Source organism: Manis javanica, chromosome 8, assembly GCF_040802235.1.
Source record: "Manis javanica isolate MJ-LG chromosome 8, MJ_LKY, whole genome shotgun sequence".
NCBI classification, from domain to species: domain Eukaryota; kingdom Metazoa; phylum Chordata; class Mammalia; order Pholidota; family Manidae; genus Manis; species Manis javanica.
The window spans coordinates 92745889-92765459 of NC_133163.1; the positions used below are offsets into that span (position 1 = coordinate 92745889).

General features: G+C 38.6%; 1 protein-coding gene across 1 annotated transcript in view; it reads left to right on the forward strand.

Moving 5' to 3' along the window:
• The window catches only part of STARD9 (StAR related lipid transfer domain containing 9), a 156539-nt gene that overhangs the window by 60667 nt on the left and 76301 nt on the right, over positions 1-19571 (forward strand). The window contains exons 5-9 of the mRNA XM_073241708.1: positions 439-471; positions 561-622; positions 2234-2346; positions 15520-15589; positions 16411-16483. Coding sequence (XP_073097809.1) covers positions 439-471; positions 561-622; positions 2234-2346; positions 15520-15589; positions 16411-16483 — 351 coding nt within the window. The remainder of the gene's footprint in view (positions 1-438; positions 472-560; positions 623-2233; positions 2347-15519; positions 15590-16410; positions 16484-19571) is intronic.

Sequence of the window (19571 nt, forward strand, 5' to 3'; positions counted from 1 at the left end):
CCCACTAACCTGAAACATATAAAGCACTTAACCTGAGCATAAGTTAGCACAGGATCCAGGATGAAAAAAGAAGCCACATCTCTCTCAATGTGTATTTTGAACACCCACATACTGTAGTCCTCCTGTGTGTGCAGGAATGGGAGGTAGGGTTCTGGGTGGGACCACAGTGGTAGAGGGGGTTTATCCAAGAAGGATGTAACCTTCACTGCATGAAAGCAAGTCTCTGAGCTTGATAGCCTCTCCTCTCTTACTTCTCACAACTTCTCCTGAGCGCCATGACCAGTAGTTTTCTGCTTACTACCAGTGAACCTGCCTGAAGTGAAGAGGGCATCACAAGGAGCAAATGTGCCTATCTTCCTGCTGAGAATGGTTTCTGGGTGCTGGGGGAGAGCATCTCCATGCAAGAACAGTGAAGATTTCCTTTTATCTGTTTTCCAGGCCTCTGTTGGGCTGACGCCACGTATATGTGAGGTATAGACTCTCTTTTGACTGGATCCTCTCAAAGTAGGTTTCCTCTGTTTACTTCCTTCAGTGAAACTCCAGCCCTCCATTTTGTGCAGGGTCTCTTCATCAGAGAGGAAGACTATCCCCCACTGCCTTCCTCCTGTAGGATAAAAGTAAGGTAAGGACCCATCAGGCTCTTGGGCCTAAAATTTTTCTATTTGTACTCCAAATTCTAGCATGTTCAATTCTAGCATTACTCATCCAGAGGAATGGAGAAAAACCATCTTGCAGTACAGGGAGGTGAGAAACATACTTAGGTCTTTGGGGTATAGGAACCTTAATTCCTATCGTCAGGTTTAACAACGAGGTGAGTCCTGTGGACCCATTTCCCTGTCTGTATGGCTTCCTTTCCTTCACTCTCCATATAGTTTCATACTAGGTTTTGGAATTTCTCTTCCAGCCCCCTGCCGGGTTGTTCTCTAGGTCAGTAGTTCCCAAACTCTAGTTCCCAGACTACTGCTGGCTACTCCAAGATGAAGTTTTAACCACTAGTTAGTGATAATGTTGGTGGAAGATTACCAATTGCCCTTAATTTTCTGTATTCTATATATTTTTGTTGTTGTTCAAGTTCTTTTCTAAAAAAAAAAATCTTTAAAAAATGAGGTATAATTCACATGTTTATTCATACTTTTAAAGTTCATACTTTTAAAGAACTTTTAAAGTTCAGTGATTTTTTTATATTTATAAGGTTTTCCAATATCCATCCTCATTTTCTAATTCCAGAACATTTTCATCACCCCCAAAAAGAATAAATGAGCTTTTAAAAAATTAAATGATTATGAACATTATTTTTATATTTTTTAAGTTTTCAAAGTAAAAATTTGCAAATCTGTGTGTTGTGGGTATGTATAACATACATATATATGAAATGTTTGTCCATGAACTCTTGAAACCACTATTCTAAGAGGAGACATCTGGGGTTCCATGTCCAAATATAAGAAAGTTAAGGAAAAACTGTTGATAAGGAGAATGTGCATAGAGTTCAGCTTTGAGCTGCGGTCTTTTTTTTCTGGCTGCTGGCTCCGCAGGCAAGCATTCATGTTCTGGAGAGGAAGATCTTTGTGTGAGAAAGTCAGCTTTTTTGTTTAACAAAAGTTCACTGATTTTAATTAAGAATTTCAGCTATGTTGTTATTTTAAAAAGGAATAAAATGCCAGTTCGTAGTGTAAGATACAGCATATCTTAAACAGAACCCCAGTGTATATAACAGGTAAAATGGGAACTACCCTACTTAAATTATGGATGGGGACCAGAATGCTTCTCACTTAGCTTCCCTCATTGCTCAGCAGTAGCCCTTGAGGTGCCTCACAGAACAATAGAGCTCAGAGATCACATTTGAAAACCAAGAAACAAACCTGCAGGCTCTGCTCTGGTGGCCTAAGGCGCAGGCCGGTGGCGGCAAACCCTAAAACCATGCCAAAGTGGCCTCTTGAAGAAAGAATTTGAATCAGCACTGAAAGTGTAGACCTGAAACTGTGAAGTGATGACAGCCAATGCAGAAACCCTGTTGTACACATGCAGAAAGAGACTCAAAGGGGATCCCTGTGCGATCAAGGTCTTAGAGTGTCCGAGTAGAACTAGAACCAGAACTAGGACCTTCTGATTCTTGGCTTAGTGTTTTTCTCACTTTTTTCAAAATCTAATTATTTCCTTTTTTCACAATCTAATTTTGAAAAGATGTCATCATCTTTCAAAATCTAATTAAGTGCTTTTTTCTACATGTTTTCAGTTTTCTGGAAATATATAATGAACGTGTGCGGGATCTGTTGAAGAGATCTGATCAAAAAAAGTCCTATACCCTGCGGGTCAGGGAGCACCCAGAGATGGGACCCTATGTCCAAGGTGAGCCACTGTGGTCCTGGAGGCCTGAGACCAACCTGAAGCCTGGGAATTTTCCTAATGGTCAGTAATTCATTCAACAAATGTATAATGAATACTCACTGTATGCCAGCTGCTGTACTAGATGTGAGATATGTACCAATAAATAGAAAAGACAGTCCTGCTCTCACACACAAACTGACAGTCTAGTGAGAATGAGTCGGAAAACAAGAACTTAATTACAGTTGAGATAAAGGCTAAAAAAATAAATAGATGTAGTGATGGAAAAGAACACTGGGCAGTGTAGGCCACCCATCCGCATGGGTGGTTAGCTTCTCTGAGGAGGTAACATTTTAAGTTGAACCCTGATGGGATACAGGAGCCATGTAAGGGATATATGTGAAGAGTGGCATAGCAAGGGTAAGAGTGTTTGAGGTAGAGGGAACAGCATGAGCCAGAGCCCCGAGAGAAGATTGGTGGTTTCAAGGAGGTCAGCATGTCTAAAGCATGGTGAAAGAGGAAGAAAGTGGCATGGAAGAAGTTTGCATCTGTGGTGCCAGATCCAGCAGGGCCTGGCCTGACACCCAGGTCAGCCAGTCTCTTTTGGGGGGTATTTTCTCTTCCATTGGTGGTGACAATCAGGGAGATGGGGAGATGTCAGACATTGGGCAGGGTCTGAATTGCTTTCTCATCAAGCAATGATATTTGGTGTTTGGTACCATCTGCTTAGTTCATGAGGCTAGTCTTGCTATTAAGTACCAACAGGTGCATTCTTTTGTGGAGTAAGTTTTCACCCTTTCAGGCCACTTATAAGGAGTAAACATATAAATGGTATGTTGCTATTCCCTAGGCAATATGCTAATTTAATTCTGACAAGGAGATGGAAGTGAAAGATCAAGATCTGGTCTCTTTACTGATGAGGGCATGGCTAATAGATGACCCAGTAGGTGTGCCAGTCACTGATTCTGCTGCCTGTGCCTTTTCCCAAATGTTTCATTGTAAATGGCAGCCTGGAAACAGCAACACAAATGTACTTTGCTGGAAGCTATTTGGAGTTTGGTCCGTAAAACTGTGTGGATATACATTGCTGTGTCAAGCAGTACTTTGGAGGTGGACCAGGAGTTGATTCAATAGTGTCAGAATTTTTCATCTTTTTATTTATTTTAAAGTGTTTGTATGTAGATGTGGGGTGGGGGGAGTAATTAGAGGAGACCTGAGACATAGTTCGAATGTCCTCATTGCACAGAAGGTAAAATGAAGTTTGGAAGAAGTTAAGGGACATTCCCAAAGCCACGTACCTAGTTGGGGCAGGGTTGGAGCTGGGAACCTTGCCTAGGACTGGCAGAAAGGAGAGACAGAATCCTGTATGTTGAGGAGACCTACAGTGATAGGTTCTTTGACTGGCATGGTGTCTGAAACCCAGAGAAGGTAACTCATGCAAGATCAGTACAGTTTGGGTCATATATCCAAGGTCAGTGACAGGAACAGGACTAAAATCTGTGGGCTCTTTTGGATGCCAATTCTAAACCAGCGAAAAGCCTCTTAGGTTCTTTTAGTTACATGTTTCTTAGAGTTGGTCTGGACATTACTCAAATCATTGCAAATTCAGGTGAACATTCCTCCTATTTCTTAGTGAAAGAGCTGTGAGTTCAAGTAGTATAGAGTTAGCCTTGGAAGCTGTAGCTCCACTGGCAGGAAGGGTGTTCCTGGCCCAGGCAAGTTCCTTATGAATCCGATGAAACCAGTGGAGGACAAGGGGAAGCCAGGTTGGGAGAAGGAGTTTTAATTGCTCACAGCTTCCTGGATTTTGCGAGCTCTGTCTGTCCCCTCCAGCTGTGACTCACGGCTGTCTCCCCCACCCCCCGCCTGCCTTTTCCAGCAGGAACACCATCGGTGGGGCTGTGGTGACTGCCTGGCACCAGACCAATTAGGTACCAGAAAGGGAGGGGAGGAGATAATGGCTGTTTTTTTTCCACCCTTTGCCCTGGATCAACCAGAGGCTCTGCTGCAGTAAACACACAGTGGTATGTAAATGGACTAAGGCCAGGAAGGAAATTCTGTAAACGCTGGGTGAAAACTTCCATTTACCCCGCAGAAGCTAAGACCCTGAATAGTCACACTGAATTGTGTTATTCCCATCACTACCCTCTGGTGACATTATAGCAAACTTTTCATTTTCAGTTATTAAATGTTTGCTTTCTTTATATTGTCCATCTGCCTGTAGGCCTCTCTTTATGTGTGTCACACACACACACACACACACACACACATATATATATATATTCAGGCTTATACATTCTTGTGAATATAATTCCCAAGTGAAAAAGCAGTTTCTGCTTTTAAATCAGTTCTAGAGGAATTTATTGAGTATCTACTAGATGTCTATACTATCCAGGGTACCATGGGAAATGTGAAAATAGAAGGCCTTTAAAGAATTTGTAATTCCAGTTCAGAATTATGAGCTGGAATTTGATAGCTGCCTTAATCCAAGTAAAGGACATGGATAGTCTGTTACTTTCCATTAAAAAGTTGATTAATTAGATGAGAGATTCAGCTGAAATGTGCAGGATCCTGCCCAAAGTGCACACAAGAGGCCACTGGCCACTGGCCACTGGTTCCTGGGCTGAAAGTGATCTCTAAGTGAGACAAAGACAATTATTGTATTTTAGATTTGGCCTTTATCTTAACAAGGGATGGGTACAAAGCAGGAGGAATTAGAGGTAGGTAGTTAGGACTCTGCAAAAATTATTTTGTATTTTCTGTATACTTAGTCTGAGGATTTTTTTTTTCCTTTTTAATTCTTACACATTTTTTCTCCCTTGCCTTTTGCACTGAATAGGACCTCCTCTAGTGCCATATTAAGTAAAAATGGCAACATTATTTAGTCTTGCTCCCAGGGAAATGCTTCAGCATACTACCATTAAGTGTGATGTTTGTAATAGCCTTTGTTTTTATATAAATACTCTATCACTCACTCAGTTTGCAAATTGTCTGTAGTGAAGGACCAGTTTTTTTAAGACTTTCCAATCTGTGGCAAACCAATACTTCAATCAAATAAATATAATTACTAGGAAAGTAAAAATGACATCTTAATTATGAACCCAAATTCTTTACTAGATTCAAAAGAAATAAAATCACTCTTTCATATTGTTATAAAAATTTCTAACACTCAAATTTCTATACTTAGTTCATGGTACACGAATAACAATATGAAAACTGGCTCCCCTCTGTGGGCCAACTTTGAAAAGCACTTAACTGCCTTAGCATATCAAGGGAATTCTCTTTTTTTTCTTAGTTTTCTAAGTATTTATTTTCAAATTTTGAAACAAATCAAACTGGAAGATGTTGAAGGTACAGTAGAATGAACTTTTTTTTTAGTCATTTAGAAGTAAATTGCCAACCTAATGACCCATTTCTTCTGGTTATTTTAGGATGTTTTTTCTATGGATAAGAATACTCTCCTATAGAATTATAACATAATCATCAAAATCAGGAAATTAACTTTGACACATTACTGTAATCTAATTATTAGGACCAACTTAAGTTTCCCTAATAGTCCCAATAATTGTCCATTTGAGAATCACGGATTGCATTTAGTTAGGGGTATTTCTCTAGTGTTCTTCAGCCAGAAGGCTTCCTCAGTCTCTCTTTGATTTTCATGAACTTGGTACACAATTTTGATTTCTCCCTTTACTCATGACTTTTTTAAAGGTATCATTGATATACACTCTTATGAAGGTTTCACAAGAAAAACAATGTGCTTATTACATTCACCCATATTATCGAGTCCCCCCCATACCCCATTGCAGTCAGTGTCCATCAGTGTAGTAAGATGCCACAGAGTCCCTGTTTGTCTTCTCTGAGCTACACTGTCTTCCCTGTGACCCCACACACCATGTGTACCAATCATGATACCCCATAATCCCCTTCCCCACCTGCCCTCCCCCACCCCTCCCCTTTGGTAACCACTAGTCCCTTCTTGGAGTCTGTGAGTCTGCTGCTATTTTGATCCTTCAGTTTTGCTTCATTGTTATACTCTTCAAATGAGAGAAATCATTTAGTACTTTTCCTTGTCTTTCTCTGCCTGACTTATTTCACTGAACATAATACCCTATAGCTCCATATTGTTGCAAATGGTAGGATTTGTTTCTTTCCTATGGCTGAATAGTATCCCATTGTGTATATGTACCACATCTTATCCATTCATCTGCTGATGGACACTTAGGTTGCTTCCATATCTTGGCTATTGTAAATAGTGCTGCAATAAACATAAAGGTGCATATTGTCTTTTTGAATCTGAGAAGTTGTTTTCTTTGGGCAAATTCCTAGGAGTGGAATTCCCAGGTCAAATGGTATTTCTATTTTTAGTTTTTTGAGGAACCTCTATATTGCTTTCCACAATGGATGAACTAGTTTACATTCCCACCAGCAATGTAGGAAGGTTTCCCTTTCTCCGCATCTTCACCAGCATTTGTTGTTCCTAGGCTTTTCTATGCTGGCCATCCTAACTGGTGTGAGATGATATCTCATTGTGGTTTTAATTTGCATTTCCATGATAATTAGCAATGTGGAGCATTTTTTCATGTGCCCGTTGGCCATCTGAATTTCTTATTTGGAGAAGTGTCTGTTCATATCATCTGCCCATTTTAATAGGGTTATTGGGTTTTTGGGTGTTGAGGCGAGTGAGTTCCTTATATATTTTGGATGTTAACCACTTGTCAGATATGTCATTTACAAATATATTCTCCCATACTATAGGATACCTTTTTGTTCTGCTGATGGTGTCCTTTGCTGTACAGAAGCTTTTTAGCTTGATGTAGTCCCATTTGTTCATTTTTCAAGCTTTTTGAATTTACTGAATCTCTTTTTTTGGCCTAATATATGATCTATTCTTGAATATGTTCCACATGCACTTGTGAAGAATATGTATTCTGTTGCTTTTCGGTCCAACTGTTCCAATACATTGTTCAGTGCCTCTGTGTCCTTACTTATTTTCTGTCTGGTTGATCTGTCCTTTGGAGTGAGTGGTGTGTTTAAGTCTCCTAAAATGAATCCATTGCATTCTATTTCCCCCTTTAATTCTGTTAGTATTTGTTTCACATATGTAGGTGATGTGTTGGGTGCATAGATATTTATAGTATTTATATCCTCTTGTTGGACTGACCCCTTTATCATTATGTAATGTCCTTCTTTGTCTCTTGTTACTTTCTTTGTTTTGAAGTCTGTTTTGTCTGATACAAGTACTGCAACCCCTGCTTTTTTCTCCCTGTTCTTTGCATGAAGTATCTTTTTCCATCCCTTTACTTTCAGTCTGCGTATGTCTTTGGGTTTGAAGTGAGTCCCTTGTAGGCAGCATATAGACGGGTCTTGTTTTTTTATCCATTCAATGACTTTGTGTCTTTTGATTGGTGCATTCAGATCATTTACATTTAGGGTGATTATTGATAGGTAGGTACATATTGCCATTGCAGGCTTCAGATTCGTGGTTACCAAAGGTTCAGGGGTAATTCCCTTACTATTTAACAGTCTAATTTAACTCACTTAGTATGCTATTATAAACACAACCTAAAGGTTCTTTTTTTTCCCCTCCTTTTTCTTCCTCCTCCATTCTTTATATATTAGCTATCATATTCTTTACTCTTTGTCTATCCCTTGATTGACTTTGGGGGTAGTTGATTTCATTTTGCATCTGCTTAGTAATTAATTGTTCTACTTTCTTTGCTGTGGCTTTATTTCCCCTGGTGACAGCTATTTAGCCTTAGGAATACTTCCCTCTATAACAGTCTCTCCAAAATGCACTGTAGAGGTGGTTTGTTGGAGGTAAATTCTCTCAGCTTTTGCTTATCTGAAAATTGTTGAATCCCTCCTTCAAATTTAAATGATAACCTTGCCGGGTAGAGTATTCTTGACTCAAGGCTCTTATGCTTCATTGCATTGTGTTAAATATATCATGCCACTCCCTTCTGGTCTGTAAAGTTTCTGTTGAGAAGTCTGATGATAATCTGATGGGTTTTCCTTTGTATGTGTTCATTTTTCTCTCTCTAGCTGCTTTTAAAAGTCTGTCCTTATCCTTGATCTTTGCCATTTTAATTATTATATGTCTTGATGTTGTCTTCCTTGGGTCCCTTGTGTTTGGAGATCTGTGCACCTCCATGGCTTGAGAGACTTTCTCCTTCCCCAGATTGGGGAAGTTTTTTGCAATTACCTCCTCAGTGACACTTTCTATCCTTTACTCTCTCTTCTTCTTCCTTTGGTACCCATATAATATGAATATTGTTCCATTTGGATTGGTCACACGATTCTCTCATTATTCTGTCATTCTTAGAGATTATTTATTCTCTTTGTGCCTAAGTTTCTTTGTTTTCCTCTTCTCTAATTTCTATTCCATTTACTGTCTGTTCTACTGCATCTAATCTGCTTTTAAATCCCTCCATTGTATGTTTCATTTCAGATATGGAATTTCCTAATGATTGACTCTCTGACTTAAATTCGTTCCTGAGTTCTTGAAATTTTTCTGTACTTCCATAAGCATGTTTATAATTTTTATTTTAAACTCTCTTTCAGGAAGATTGGTGAGTTCAGTTTCATTTGGCCCTTTTTGGGGGGTTTGTGAGATTTTGGTCTGAACCATGTTCTTTTGATGTTTCATATTTCTGTGTGGTGCCCACTAGTGACCAGAAGGTCCAGTCTCTGGAGCTGCTCAGCCCCTAGAGTGAGGTTGGGGGTTATAGGGGAGTGGAGCTGCTGCCTGGGGGGAGGAAATATCTGTTTTTCGATTCTCACCTGCAGTGCCTGTCTCCAGTGTCAGAGTCAGTGGGCCAAGCACACAGTTGAAGCCTCTGTGCTTTGTGTCTCTAGCTGTTGTAGGTGGGGCCCCCTCTGGCTGGCCAGATGCCAGCACAGTGACTGCTGGTTTGCGAACCAGTGCCGGCAGACTAGGAGGGAGGTGCAGCAGCCTGCGTGTCACATTGGGGGCCTCGGAGCTGAGTAGGCAGCCAGGGGGATGGAGCACTTGAAGCTCCTCAAAGTTCCCAACCAGCTGGGCAGAGCACACCCAGACAACCTTGTCCAGCTCTCCCTTCTCACGTGCAGCAAGCTCCATGCAAACCCTGCCCCTTTAGCAGCCCTCTCGCTGCTAGGAAGCTTCTTAGACTGCCTGCCTTTCCTCTGACACAGAGAAGTCGGATGTGGATCCCATCCTCCACAAATAGCCGGAATCTCAGTCTCTCAAGCACTCTGCCTGTCTGATCTCCCCAACTTGCAGAGCACCACACAATATAGGTTTCTGCTCACAAAGCAGATCTCCAGGGCTAGGTGTTCAGTGGACCCAAGCTTCTACCCCCTCCCTGCTCCATTTCTCTTCCTCCCACTGGTGAGCTGGGGTGGGGGAAGGTCTTGGGTCCCACTGGATTAAAGCTTTCGTACGTTACCCTGTTTTGTGAGGTCTGCTCTGTTCATGAGGTCTGTATGCAATCTGGTTCAGCCTTCTCTCTTGTTGCTATTTTAGGGTTAGTTATATTAATTAACTATATTTTCATACTATTTGTGGTTTTTGTAGGAGTTCTCTGTCTCACCTCTCATGCTGCCATCTTGAATCTTTGTCTTCTAAGAGTTTTATGATTTTAAGAGTTACATTCAGGTATTTGATCAATTTTGAGTTTACTTTTGTATATGAGGTTAGACAATGATCCAGTTTCAGTCTATTACATGTGGCTGTCCAGTTTTGCCAACACCAGCTGTTGAAGAGGCTGTCATTTCCCCATTGTATATCCATGGCTCCATAATTGTATATTAATTGACCATATATGCTTGGATTAATATCTGGACCCTCTATTCTGTTCCACTGGTCTATGGGTCTGTTCTTGTGCCAATACCAAATTGTCTTGATTACTGTGGCTTTGTAGTAGAGCTTGAAGTTGGGAAGCAAGACCCCCCCTGCTTTACTCTTCCTTCTCAGAATTGCTTTGGATATTTGGGGTCTTTTGTCATTCCATATGAATTTTAGAACTTTTGCTCTAGTTCATTGAAGAATGCTATTGGTATTTTGATAGGGATTGCATTGAATCTGTAGGTTGCTTTAGGCAGGACAGGATGGCCATTTTGACAATATTAATTCTTATCCATGAGCATGGGATGTGTTTCCATTTATTGGTATCTTCTTTAATTTCTCTCATGAGCATCTTGTAGTTTTCAAAGTATAGGTCTTTTACTTCCTTGGTTAGGTTTATTCCTAGGTATTTCATTCTTTTTGATGCAATTGTGAATGGAATTGTTTTCCTGATTTCTCTTTCTGCTAGTTCATCATTAGTGTATAGGAATGCAACAGATTCCTGTGTATTAATTTTGTATTCTGCAACTTTGCTGAATTCAAATATTAGATCTAGTAGTTTTGGAGTGGATTCTTTAGGGTTTTTTATGTATAGTGTCATGTCATCTGCAAACCATGACAGTTTAACTTCTTCCTTTCCAATCTGAATGCCTTTTATTTCTTTGTGTTGTCTGATTGCTGAGGGTAGGACCTCCAGAATTATTTTGAATAAAAGTGGGGAGAGTGGGCATCCTTGTCTTGTTCCCAATCTTAGGGGAAATGCTTTCAGCTTCTCGCTGATGTTGGCTGTGGGTTTGTCATATATGTTGAGGTACTTGCCCTCTATACCCATTTTGTTCAGAGTTTTTATCATGAATGGATGTTGAATTTTGTTGAATGCTTTTTGAGCATCTATGGACATGATCATATGGTTTTTGTCCTTTTTGTTGATGTGGTGGATGATATTGATGGATTTTCAAATGTTGTACCATCCTTGCATCCCTGGAATTAATCCTGCTTGATCATGGTGTATGATCTTCTTGATGTATTTTTTAATTTGGTTTGCTAATATTTTGTTGAGTATTTTTGTATCTACGTTCATCAGGGATATTGTTCTGTAGTTTTCTTTTTTTATGGTGTCTTTGCCTGCTTTTAGTATTAGAGTGATGCTGACTTCATAAAATGAGTTTGGAAGTATTCCCTCTTGTTCTATTTTTTGGAAAACTTTAATGAGAATGGCTATTATATCTTCCTTAAATGTCTGATAAAGTTCAGTGGTGAATCCATCTGGCCCGGGGTTGTGTTCTTGGGTAGTTTTTTTATTACCAGTTCAATTTCTTTGCTGTAATTGGTCTATTCAGATTTTCTGTTTCTTCCTGGGTCAGCCTTGGAAGGTTGTAGTTTTCTAGAAAGTCATCCATTTCTTCTAGGTTATTCATTTTATTAAGATATTGTTTTTCACAGGATTCTCTAATAATTCTTTTTTTTTGGTGTCCGTTTTAATTTTTCCTTTTTCATTTCTGATTCTGTTTATGTGTGTAGATTCTCTTTTTTTCTTAATGAGTCTGTCTAGGTGTTTATCTGTTTTGTTTATTTTCTGAAAGAACCAGCTCTTAGTTTTATTAATTTTTTCTATTGTGTTATTCTTCCCAATTTTATTTATTTCTTCTCTGATCTTTATTATGTCCCTCCTTCTGCTGACATTGGGCCTCATTTGTTCTTCTTTTTCCAGTTTCAATAATTGTGAATTTAGACTATTCATTTGGGATTGTTCTTCCTTCTTTAAATATGCCTGGATTGCTATATACTTTCCTCTTAGACCTACCTTCACTGCATTCCACAGAAGTTGGGGCGTTGTGCTGTTTTTTTCAGTTGTCTCCATATGTTGCTTAATCTCTGTTTTAATTTGTTCATTGATCCAGTGATTATTTACAAGCATGTTGTTAAGCCTCCATGTGTTTGTGGGCTTTTTCATTTTATAGTTTCTCAAAGAAACTATAAATAAACTATATTTATTTGTAGTTTCATATACCTTTTTGGTCTGAAAAGCTAGTTGGTACCATTTCAATCTTTTTAAATGTACTGAGGCTCTTTTTGTGGCCTAGTATATGATCTATACTGGTATATGTTCCATGTGCACTTGAGAAGAATGTGTATCCTGCTGCTTTTGGGTGGAGTGTTCTGTAGCTGTCCATTAGGTCCATCTGTTCTAATGTATTGTTCAATGCCTCTGTGTCCTTACTTATTTTCTGTCTGGTTGATCTGTCCTTTGGAGTGAATGGTGTTTTGAAGTCTCCTAAAATGAATGCATTGCATTCTCTTTCCCCCTTTAATTCTGTTAATATTTGTTTCACATATGTAGGTGCTCCTGTATTGTGTGCATAGATATTTATTGTTGGACTGACCCTTATATCATTATGTAATGTCTTTCTTTGTCTCTTGATACTTCCATTACTCATGATTTTTAACTTCATCACTTAATGTAGTATCTGTCAGGTTTCTTCACTCTGAAATTACCATTTTCCTTCTGTAATCAACTATTTTGTGGAAAGTACTGTGAAACCATTGTACATATCCTATCTTCATCTAACTTTAATTTGTTTTTGTCTGTGTAGAGTCATGCTTTTCCTATTTTATTCAGTCATTACCTTTTGTTTCTATTATTTTTTGTTTTGATACTCGAATTACCCCAGGTTTAGTCAATGGAATCCCTTTCTAGTGTGCTTCAAATGACATTTTGACATATCACTCTCACTCTTTGAGCACTTACTTGCTTTCTGGCATAAGGTGTTCCATGCTCTTATACTTTCCCTGCCAGTCCTGGAATCAGGCATTTCTCCTGGGTCTCCTGGTCTTTTTTTATTAGACAGTAGTATTTAGACACCAGGATATACGTGCTAGGTGCACTCACTGCTTTTGAGATTTGAATCTCCTAGTCCCTCTGAGTGGACAGAGCTAGATAATACATATTCATACCAGCACACCTCCCAGTTGCAGTCCAACACAACAGGGCTCATTCTGGATTTCTCCCTTTCCATATTTGTAACTCCTTTATCTAACTGTGGAATTCTTTGACCTGCCCTCTCCATGTCTGATCAGTTTCCTTGCCATTGCTGTCCTTTCTCTTATGTGGATGCCTGATTCGCATGGCTGTGCTTCCGCACCCTGTGCTGGGCCCCCTCACCACAGGAAGTTGTGCACAGGCCCAGGTTTCCATGCTCTGCTTGTGGCTACCTGTACCGCCCCCAGCCCACTGTGCAGGTGCCTTCTGTACTCCTCCTGATCTTTATATCCCTTTGCTGCACCCCCTTCCCACCCCTGCATGGAAAGCCCATTCACCCCACCAGTCTCTCTGGGGGATGCTCTTCTTACCGTGCCAGGGCTCTGACTTCCCATGGCCAGCTGCCCCACAAATGCACAGCTCCTCACCCTGCGTGGGGATGTCCACCTCAGTTCACACAGGCTTGGACTTTCTGTGCCAGGCTGTCACACATGTGGTCACACTCTTTACCCTACTCTCCTTTTAGGCCTTCCCTCTGCATAGATACCCTCTTTACCCTGCTCATGCTCAGGCTTTGTCGTGCCAGGCTACCTCTGTGTGGATGCCCTCCTCACTCCTCGCAGGCTCTGCACCCTGCTCCAGGTCACCACAGGTCCCCTTGCCCTAACGCAATTGACTGCCTTGCTCTGCTCCACTTAATAACTTCAGGACTAAATTGTTCAAGAAAGGGAAAGAAAGGGGTGCTAAGAATTTTTTAATATAATAGCTACTGAGTTTTTACAAATGCTTTTTTATATCATGATTTTTACCTTTATCCTGTTATTGTGATGAGTTACACTGATTGATTTTTGAATGTTACAGCAATCTTGCATTCTTGGAATAGACTCAACTTGGAATAGACTCAACCAAAGATATATTGGTTATCTTTTTATATATTGCTGGATTTGGATTTCTTATATTTTATTTGGGATTGTTGCATCTATGAGCAAGAGTGAAATTTACCTATAATCATCATCTTCCTTTTCCTATTCCTCTTCCTCCTCCTCCTCTGCCCTCAGAGAAAAAGTGTCCCCAAATGCTGGCCTTATCTCTCTAAGATTCCATCTTCCCCCAGTGTATAGCCTGGAAAATGTTTTCTATCTGGTTATCCCTCTGTACCTTCAAGCTGATTTCTTTTATGTTTTGTCCAGGTTTTTCTTATAGTCTTTAGTGGAAGGATTAGTTTATATTATTGAATTTGTCATTGCCAAAAGTAGAAGGTGTCCATCCTTAGTTACATTTTTAAAACGGTTTTATAATGGAGAATTTTGAACATACACAAAAATAGTCAGAATAGTACCCCCATGTATCCATTAACCTATAATAAAAACCCTTATACCTTGGCCAGTTCTGCTCTATTGACATTCCTATCCACTTTCCCCCATCCTATGTTATTTTGAGGCAAATTCCAGATGTCACATCAATGCATCTATAAATATTTTAGTATGTAGTCCTGAAGTATTTTAGTATGTACTCTAAAAGGTAAGGAATTAAAAAAAAATACCCACCAAACTATTATAACATCTAAATAATAAACACAGTAATTCTGTAATATAAAAAAATCCAGTCAATGTTCAAATTACCTTGGTGATTTTTAGTATAAATATTGTATTCAGCAGTGGGCCCATGAAGTTATTTTGTTCCTGAATCCCTAATAATGGATTCTCTAGCACAGCTGCGAAGGCCCTTTTTGACTTGATCAGTCACCAGCTCTTAAGATTTACTTTCATGACCTTCAGCTCCTCTTCGCCTATCTAAAGCCTATCCATTCTACAGTGGCTAAATTCAAGTCTCACTTCCTACATGGAGCCTGCCCTAACCACTACTCTTATCTCCTTAGCATTTATTATCTCTTCTATTCCTGTGATACTTGGCCATATTATTGTATAGTATAACTTCTCAGGATTGTAAACTGTGGGAGGATAGGGATATATGTGCTGTATGTTTTGTATGCCAAACTGAGGCTGCCATTTTGTGGAGCACGTAGTACCTGTCTACTACAGGAATTTTGTGAGGGCCAAATGAGGTAATATTTGAAAACTTTTCTTATAATCTATATAGCAAAATTGTAAGAAATTGTTACTGTTTTTTTTGTTGTTGTTAGCATAACCACTATATGAAGCATAGACTACAGTCGTCAGGGCAGAGGTCTATGTTCACAGAACCAATGACAATGACTTCTAATAAATAATATTTATTGATTTAATTTATTGTCTGAATGAATTCAGTCAAGTTCCCTATTCTTGTCTATCAAATAATAGGAAATAGGATGATGAAGTTAATGATCTACAGAAAAAGATTAAACTTTACCTAAAATTTTTTTCTTTTCTCCCCTGCATAAATCTGATAGGTTTATCTCAGCATGTAGTTACCAACTATAAGCAAGTAATTCAACTCTTGGAGGAGGGAATAGCAAACAGGTAAGAGGTTTGTTTGATCTTGTCATTCTTTCAACCTCATTCTTCTGTCCTGTGTTCTCATCCCCATTTGGAGTGCACAGTGATACTTGTCTCTGCAGTTCCTTGCATTCACAGCCATGCCTTTCTCAGAACAGTGATTTACACAGGGTAAGGGGCAGTGGCAGAGATTTAGTGTTCCTCTCACTAGTAATGAAGCTGCAGTTTGTTCTGGATAAAATACTCTTATACAGTAAGCCCTGAGAGTTGGCTCTGTGCTTTGCCTTATAAATACAACTTCTGGTATTTTGATCAAAGAAAAGATTCTTGTCTACATTGTCCTCTCCTTAGACTTGACAGAGATAAGGACCAATATAGTTTAAAATGTTTCAGAGAACCATTTTTCTTCTAGGTTTGCATATTTGTAAATGTTACCCCCAAAAGACTGTTTTGAATCTGCTGTGAATAATCTTCCTCTGTCTTAAAGGCTGCTTCTTCCACAAGCACTCTACCTCCATTTGTCTTATTTAAATGGGTATTTTTTGGGGATATTCTCCCAGGTTAATTACACTCTGGTATTTCCCTTTCAAACTCTGATTGTTGCTTGAAAAATGTTCTAATGTGGTTTAGTATGAAGCTACGCTCTTTTATTCTCAGATATCAGTACCTAGAGCACTGCTGCTGCCTTCTTTGAACCATTCTCCTAACTCTACTAGACTAAATATGGATGTTTTGTGATTCTAACCTATAAGCCTCTGTACTAACACTTTTGTATTCCCCATGGATCCTTAAAGATCCACCATGTATAAGCAATCCTGTCCTAATTTTCTTTCCTGTATACATAGAATCACCGCAGCCACCCATGTTCACGAGGCCAGCAGCAGATCCCACGCCATCTTCATGATCCACTATACACAGGTTGGTTGCCTCTTATGTTTTCTTAGATTTCTTCTTTCCTCTTTTGACTGATTTCTTGTCTTCCTATTTTTTCCCCTTTATTCCTGCCCTTCCATTTACAGGTCCTCTGATATGGCCTAATATTATAAGGAGGACCTATACATTATCTACTAAGCTGTAAACCCAGAAAGGGTAGAAGCATTTCATAAAGATTAAAAATATCTGCAAATTATATTTTATTTTTAAGATTTCAAAGCACTTTCATATCCATGTGATCATTATGGGCATTTAAAACAAGTAAGATTAAGATGAAAATAAGCATTAAAATGAAATGGTAGAAGATTCACTTCCATTATGATGGGGTGAAGAGGTTGACAGATCGTATTCCTAAAAGGCATCTATAAACCTGGACAGAAGTGTCAAAACAACCGTTTCTCTGCTCTGAAAGTAGATTAAAGGCATACAATAAACTCAGAAGCATTTATTCAAGAAAATTACTGAATTGCAGGTAAGAACAGTGCAAATATAGGGTATATAGCCTTGGGCTGCTCCCTTCCCCACCCACACCCTGATCTCTGTCAGTGAGGTCAATCATTCAGAGAAGAAGGGAAGGCTGTGAAAACCAGCAGCTCTGTCACTACCACTGATAAAGGGTTTCACTTGATTTAGAGCACTGTCAGTGAAAGCTCTGAGATTGTGGGTCTCCTTCAGGCAAAAATGAACTGACAGATTATCTAGGGATTTAACAGGAATTTCTGGGAGATGATATAGTCACAGGGAGCTTGGTAAGATCTTCACATTTACTGGGTTGAACAGAAGGTGTGCATATATACAGCAGAGACTAAGTGGGTCCAAACTACCCACATGGCCCTGGCTGGCAGAGTCTGCATATATGTGCAGAGGAGACATAAGGGGGCCTCCTAGCTAGTGAATGCTGGGGTAAACTTAAAAAATGGCCTGCATTAATGCATTTAATTAATGCATTTCCCAGCTTATACATAGATCCATCAACAGAGAACAGAAGTCTTTTAACTCCTCTAAAGGTGTTTGGCTTAAGGGGTTTGATTACAGCTTCTAAGCAGTCTTTGGCTGAACACTAAACTATGCAGACATAGGGTTGCTTCCAAAAAGCCAAGTTTAAAATTTAAAAACAAACAAAAAAGAAAAAACTGAACAGAGACCTCTTTGGCTGTGTATTTCCAGGGAGACAGATTTTTAGAGATTTACTCCAGGCAAGTTTCCAAACATACAACCACCACTACCGCTCTCAAGAGGAAAATATCAGAATCCAGAGTTGTTATGTTATCTAAAATATCTAGTATTCAACTAAAAATAACATGCAAAAGCAAACAAAGTTCTTAAGGAAAAAAAAGTCACTAGAAACCGGTTTTAAGTGCTCTAAAATATTCAATGTAGCATACAGACTTCAAAGAGGCAAATATGTTCAAAGAACTGAAGGAAAGAATTTAAGGAATTTAAATGAAGAATTTAAGGAAAACATGGTGATGATGACTAGGGAATTTCAATAAAATGATAGAAATTTTATAAAAATGGGTATTAGACTAATAGAAACCATCTGGTTTGAAGACGAGAGAGCAAAAGATCAAAGAAAAATGAACAGAACTGCATAGACCTGTGCAACATCAAATGTGTCAGTGTAAGTGTATTGGGAATCCCAGAAAGAAGAGAAAATAGGCCCAAGAAAAATTTGAAAAATAGTGGCTCCATATCCCCAAATTTATTGAAAATCTTTAATGTACAGATCTAAGAAGCTTAAGAACTCCAAGTAAAATAAACATAAACAGATCCACACCTAGACACATCATAGTCAAAAGACAAATGGAAAATCTTGAAAACAGAGAAAAGTGACTCACGTTGTACAGAAGAACAGTTATACAATTAATGGCTCACTTCTCTTCAGAAACACTGGACCCAGAAGACAGTGTGCTGAAAGGAAATAAAAGTGCTCAACCAAGAATTCTAGGAAAACTAACCTTCCAAAATTAAGATGAACTAAGAACATTCCTACATTGAAATAAAGAAAAGAAAAGAAAAAGAAAAAATCAGAATTCATCGCTAGCAAACCTACCTCACAATAAAAGTAAATGAAAACTTTCAGGCTGAAGAAAAGTGATTATCAGACAGTAACTTAAGTCTACAGGAAGAAAAGAAAAGTACTGAAAATGGTAAATATGTGGGTAGATATTTAAAAAACTACACAAATATTTTTAATTCTAATGTCATTAAAAGAACTATAAAATAATTATGCTATATTGTACACATGTATATACATTGTCATATGTGACAGTAGCATAAGGGAGTGAGAAGGAAAAGGAAATATATTGGGACAAAATTTCTATATTTTATAGGAATTAGGTTAGTATTATTTCAAAATTGATCATAATAAGTTTATTATGCATATTGTGATCTGTAAAGCAACCACTAAGAAAATAAGTCAAATGTATAATTTAAAAATTGGCAGGAATTAATATGGTACACTAAAAATACTTATTTAACCAGAGAAGGCAATGAAGAAAGTACAGAGGAACAACAAAGACATGAGACATAAAAAATAAATAGAAAAAAACCCTAATTCTGAACACATCAATAATTACATCAAGTGTGAATGGACCAAGGTACAATTTGTCAGTCTGGATAAAGCAAGACCCAACTGTATACTGTCTATAAAAAATACTCCCTAGATTCAAAAATAAAAGGTTAAAAGTAAAAGGATGGAAAGAGATATGCCTTGCAAATAGTAACAGTAAGTGAGCTAGAGTACTGTATTAATGTCAGACACTAAATAGATTTTAAGACAAATGTGTACTAGAGACAGGGACATTGCATAATGATAAAAGTCTATACATCAAGAAGATACAACATTTATAAACGTATGTGCTCCCCAAAATAGAGCCCCAAAATATAAGGAAAATAGCATCAGAATAGAAAGGAGAAATAGACAATAACAATAGTTGGAAAATTTAATACCCCACTCTCAATAACTGGTAGAAGAACTAGGCAGAAATTAGCAGTGATACAGAAGATTTGGGCAAAATTATTAATCAGTGTGACCTGATATTAAAAAAAAATTCCATTTACCATCTAAAGA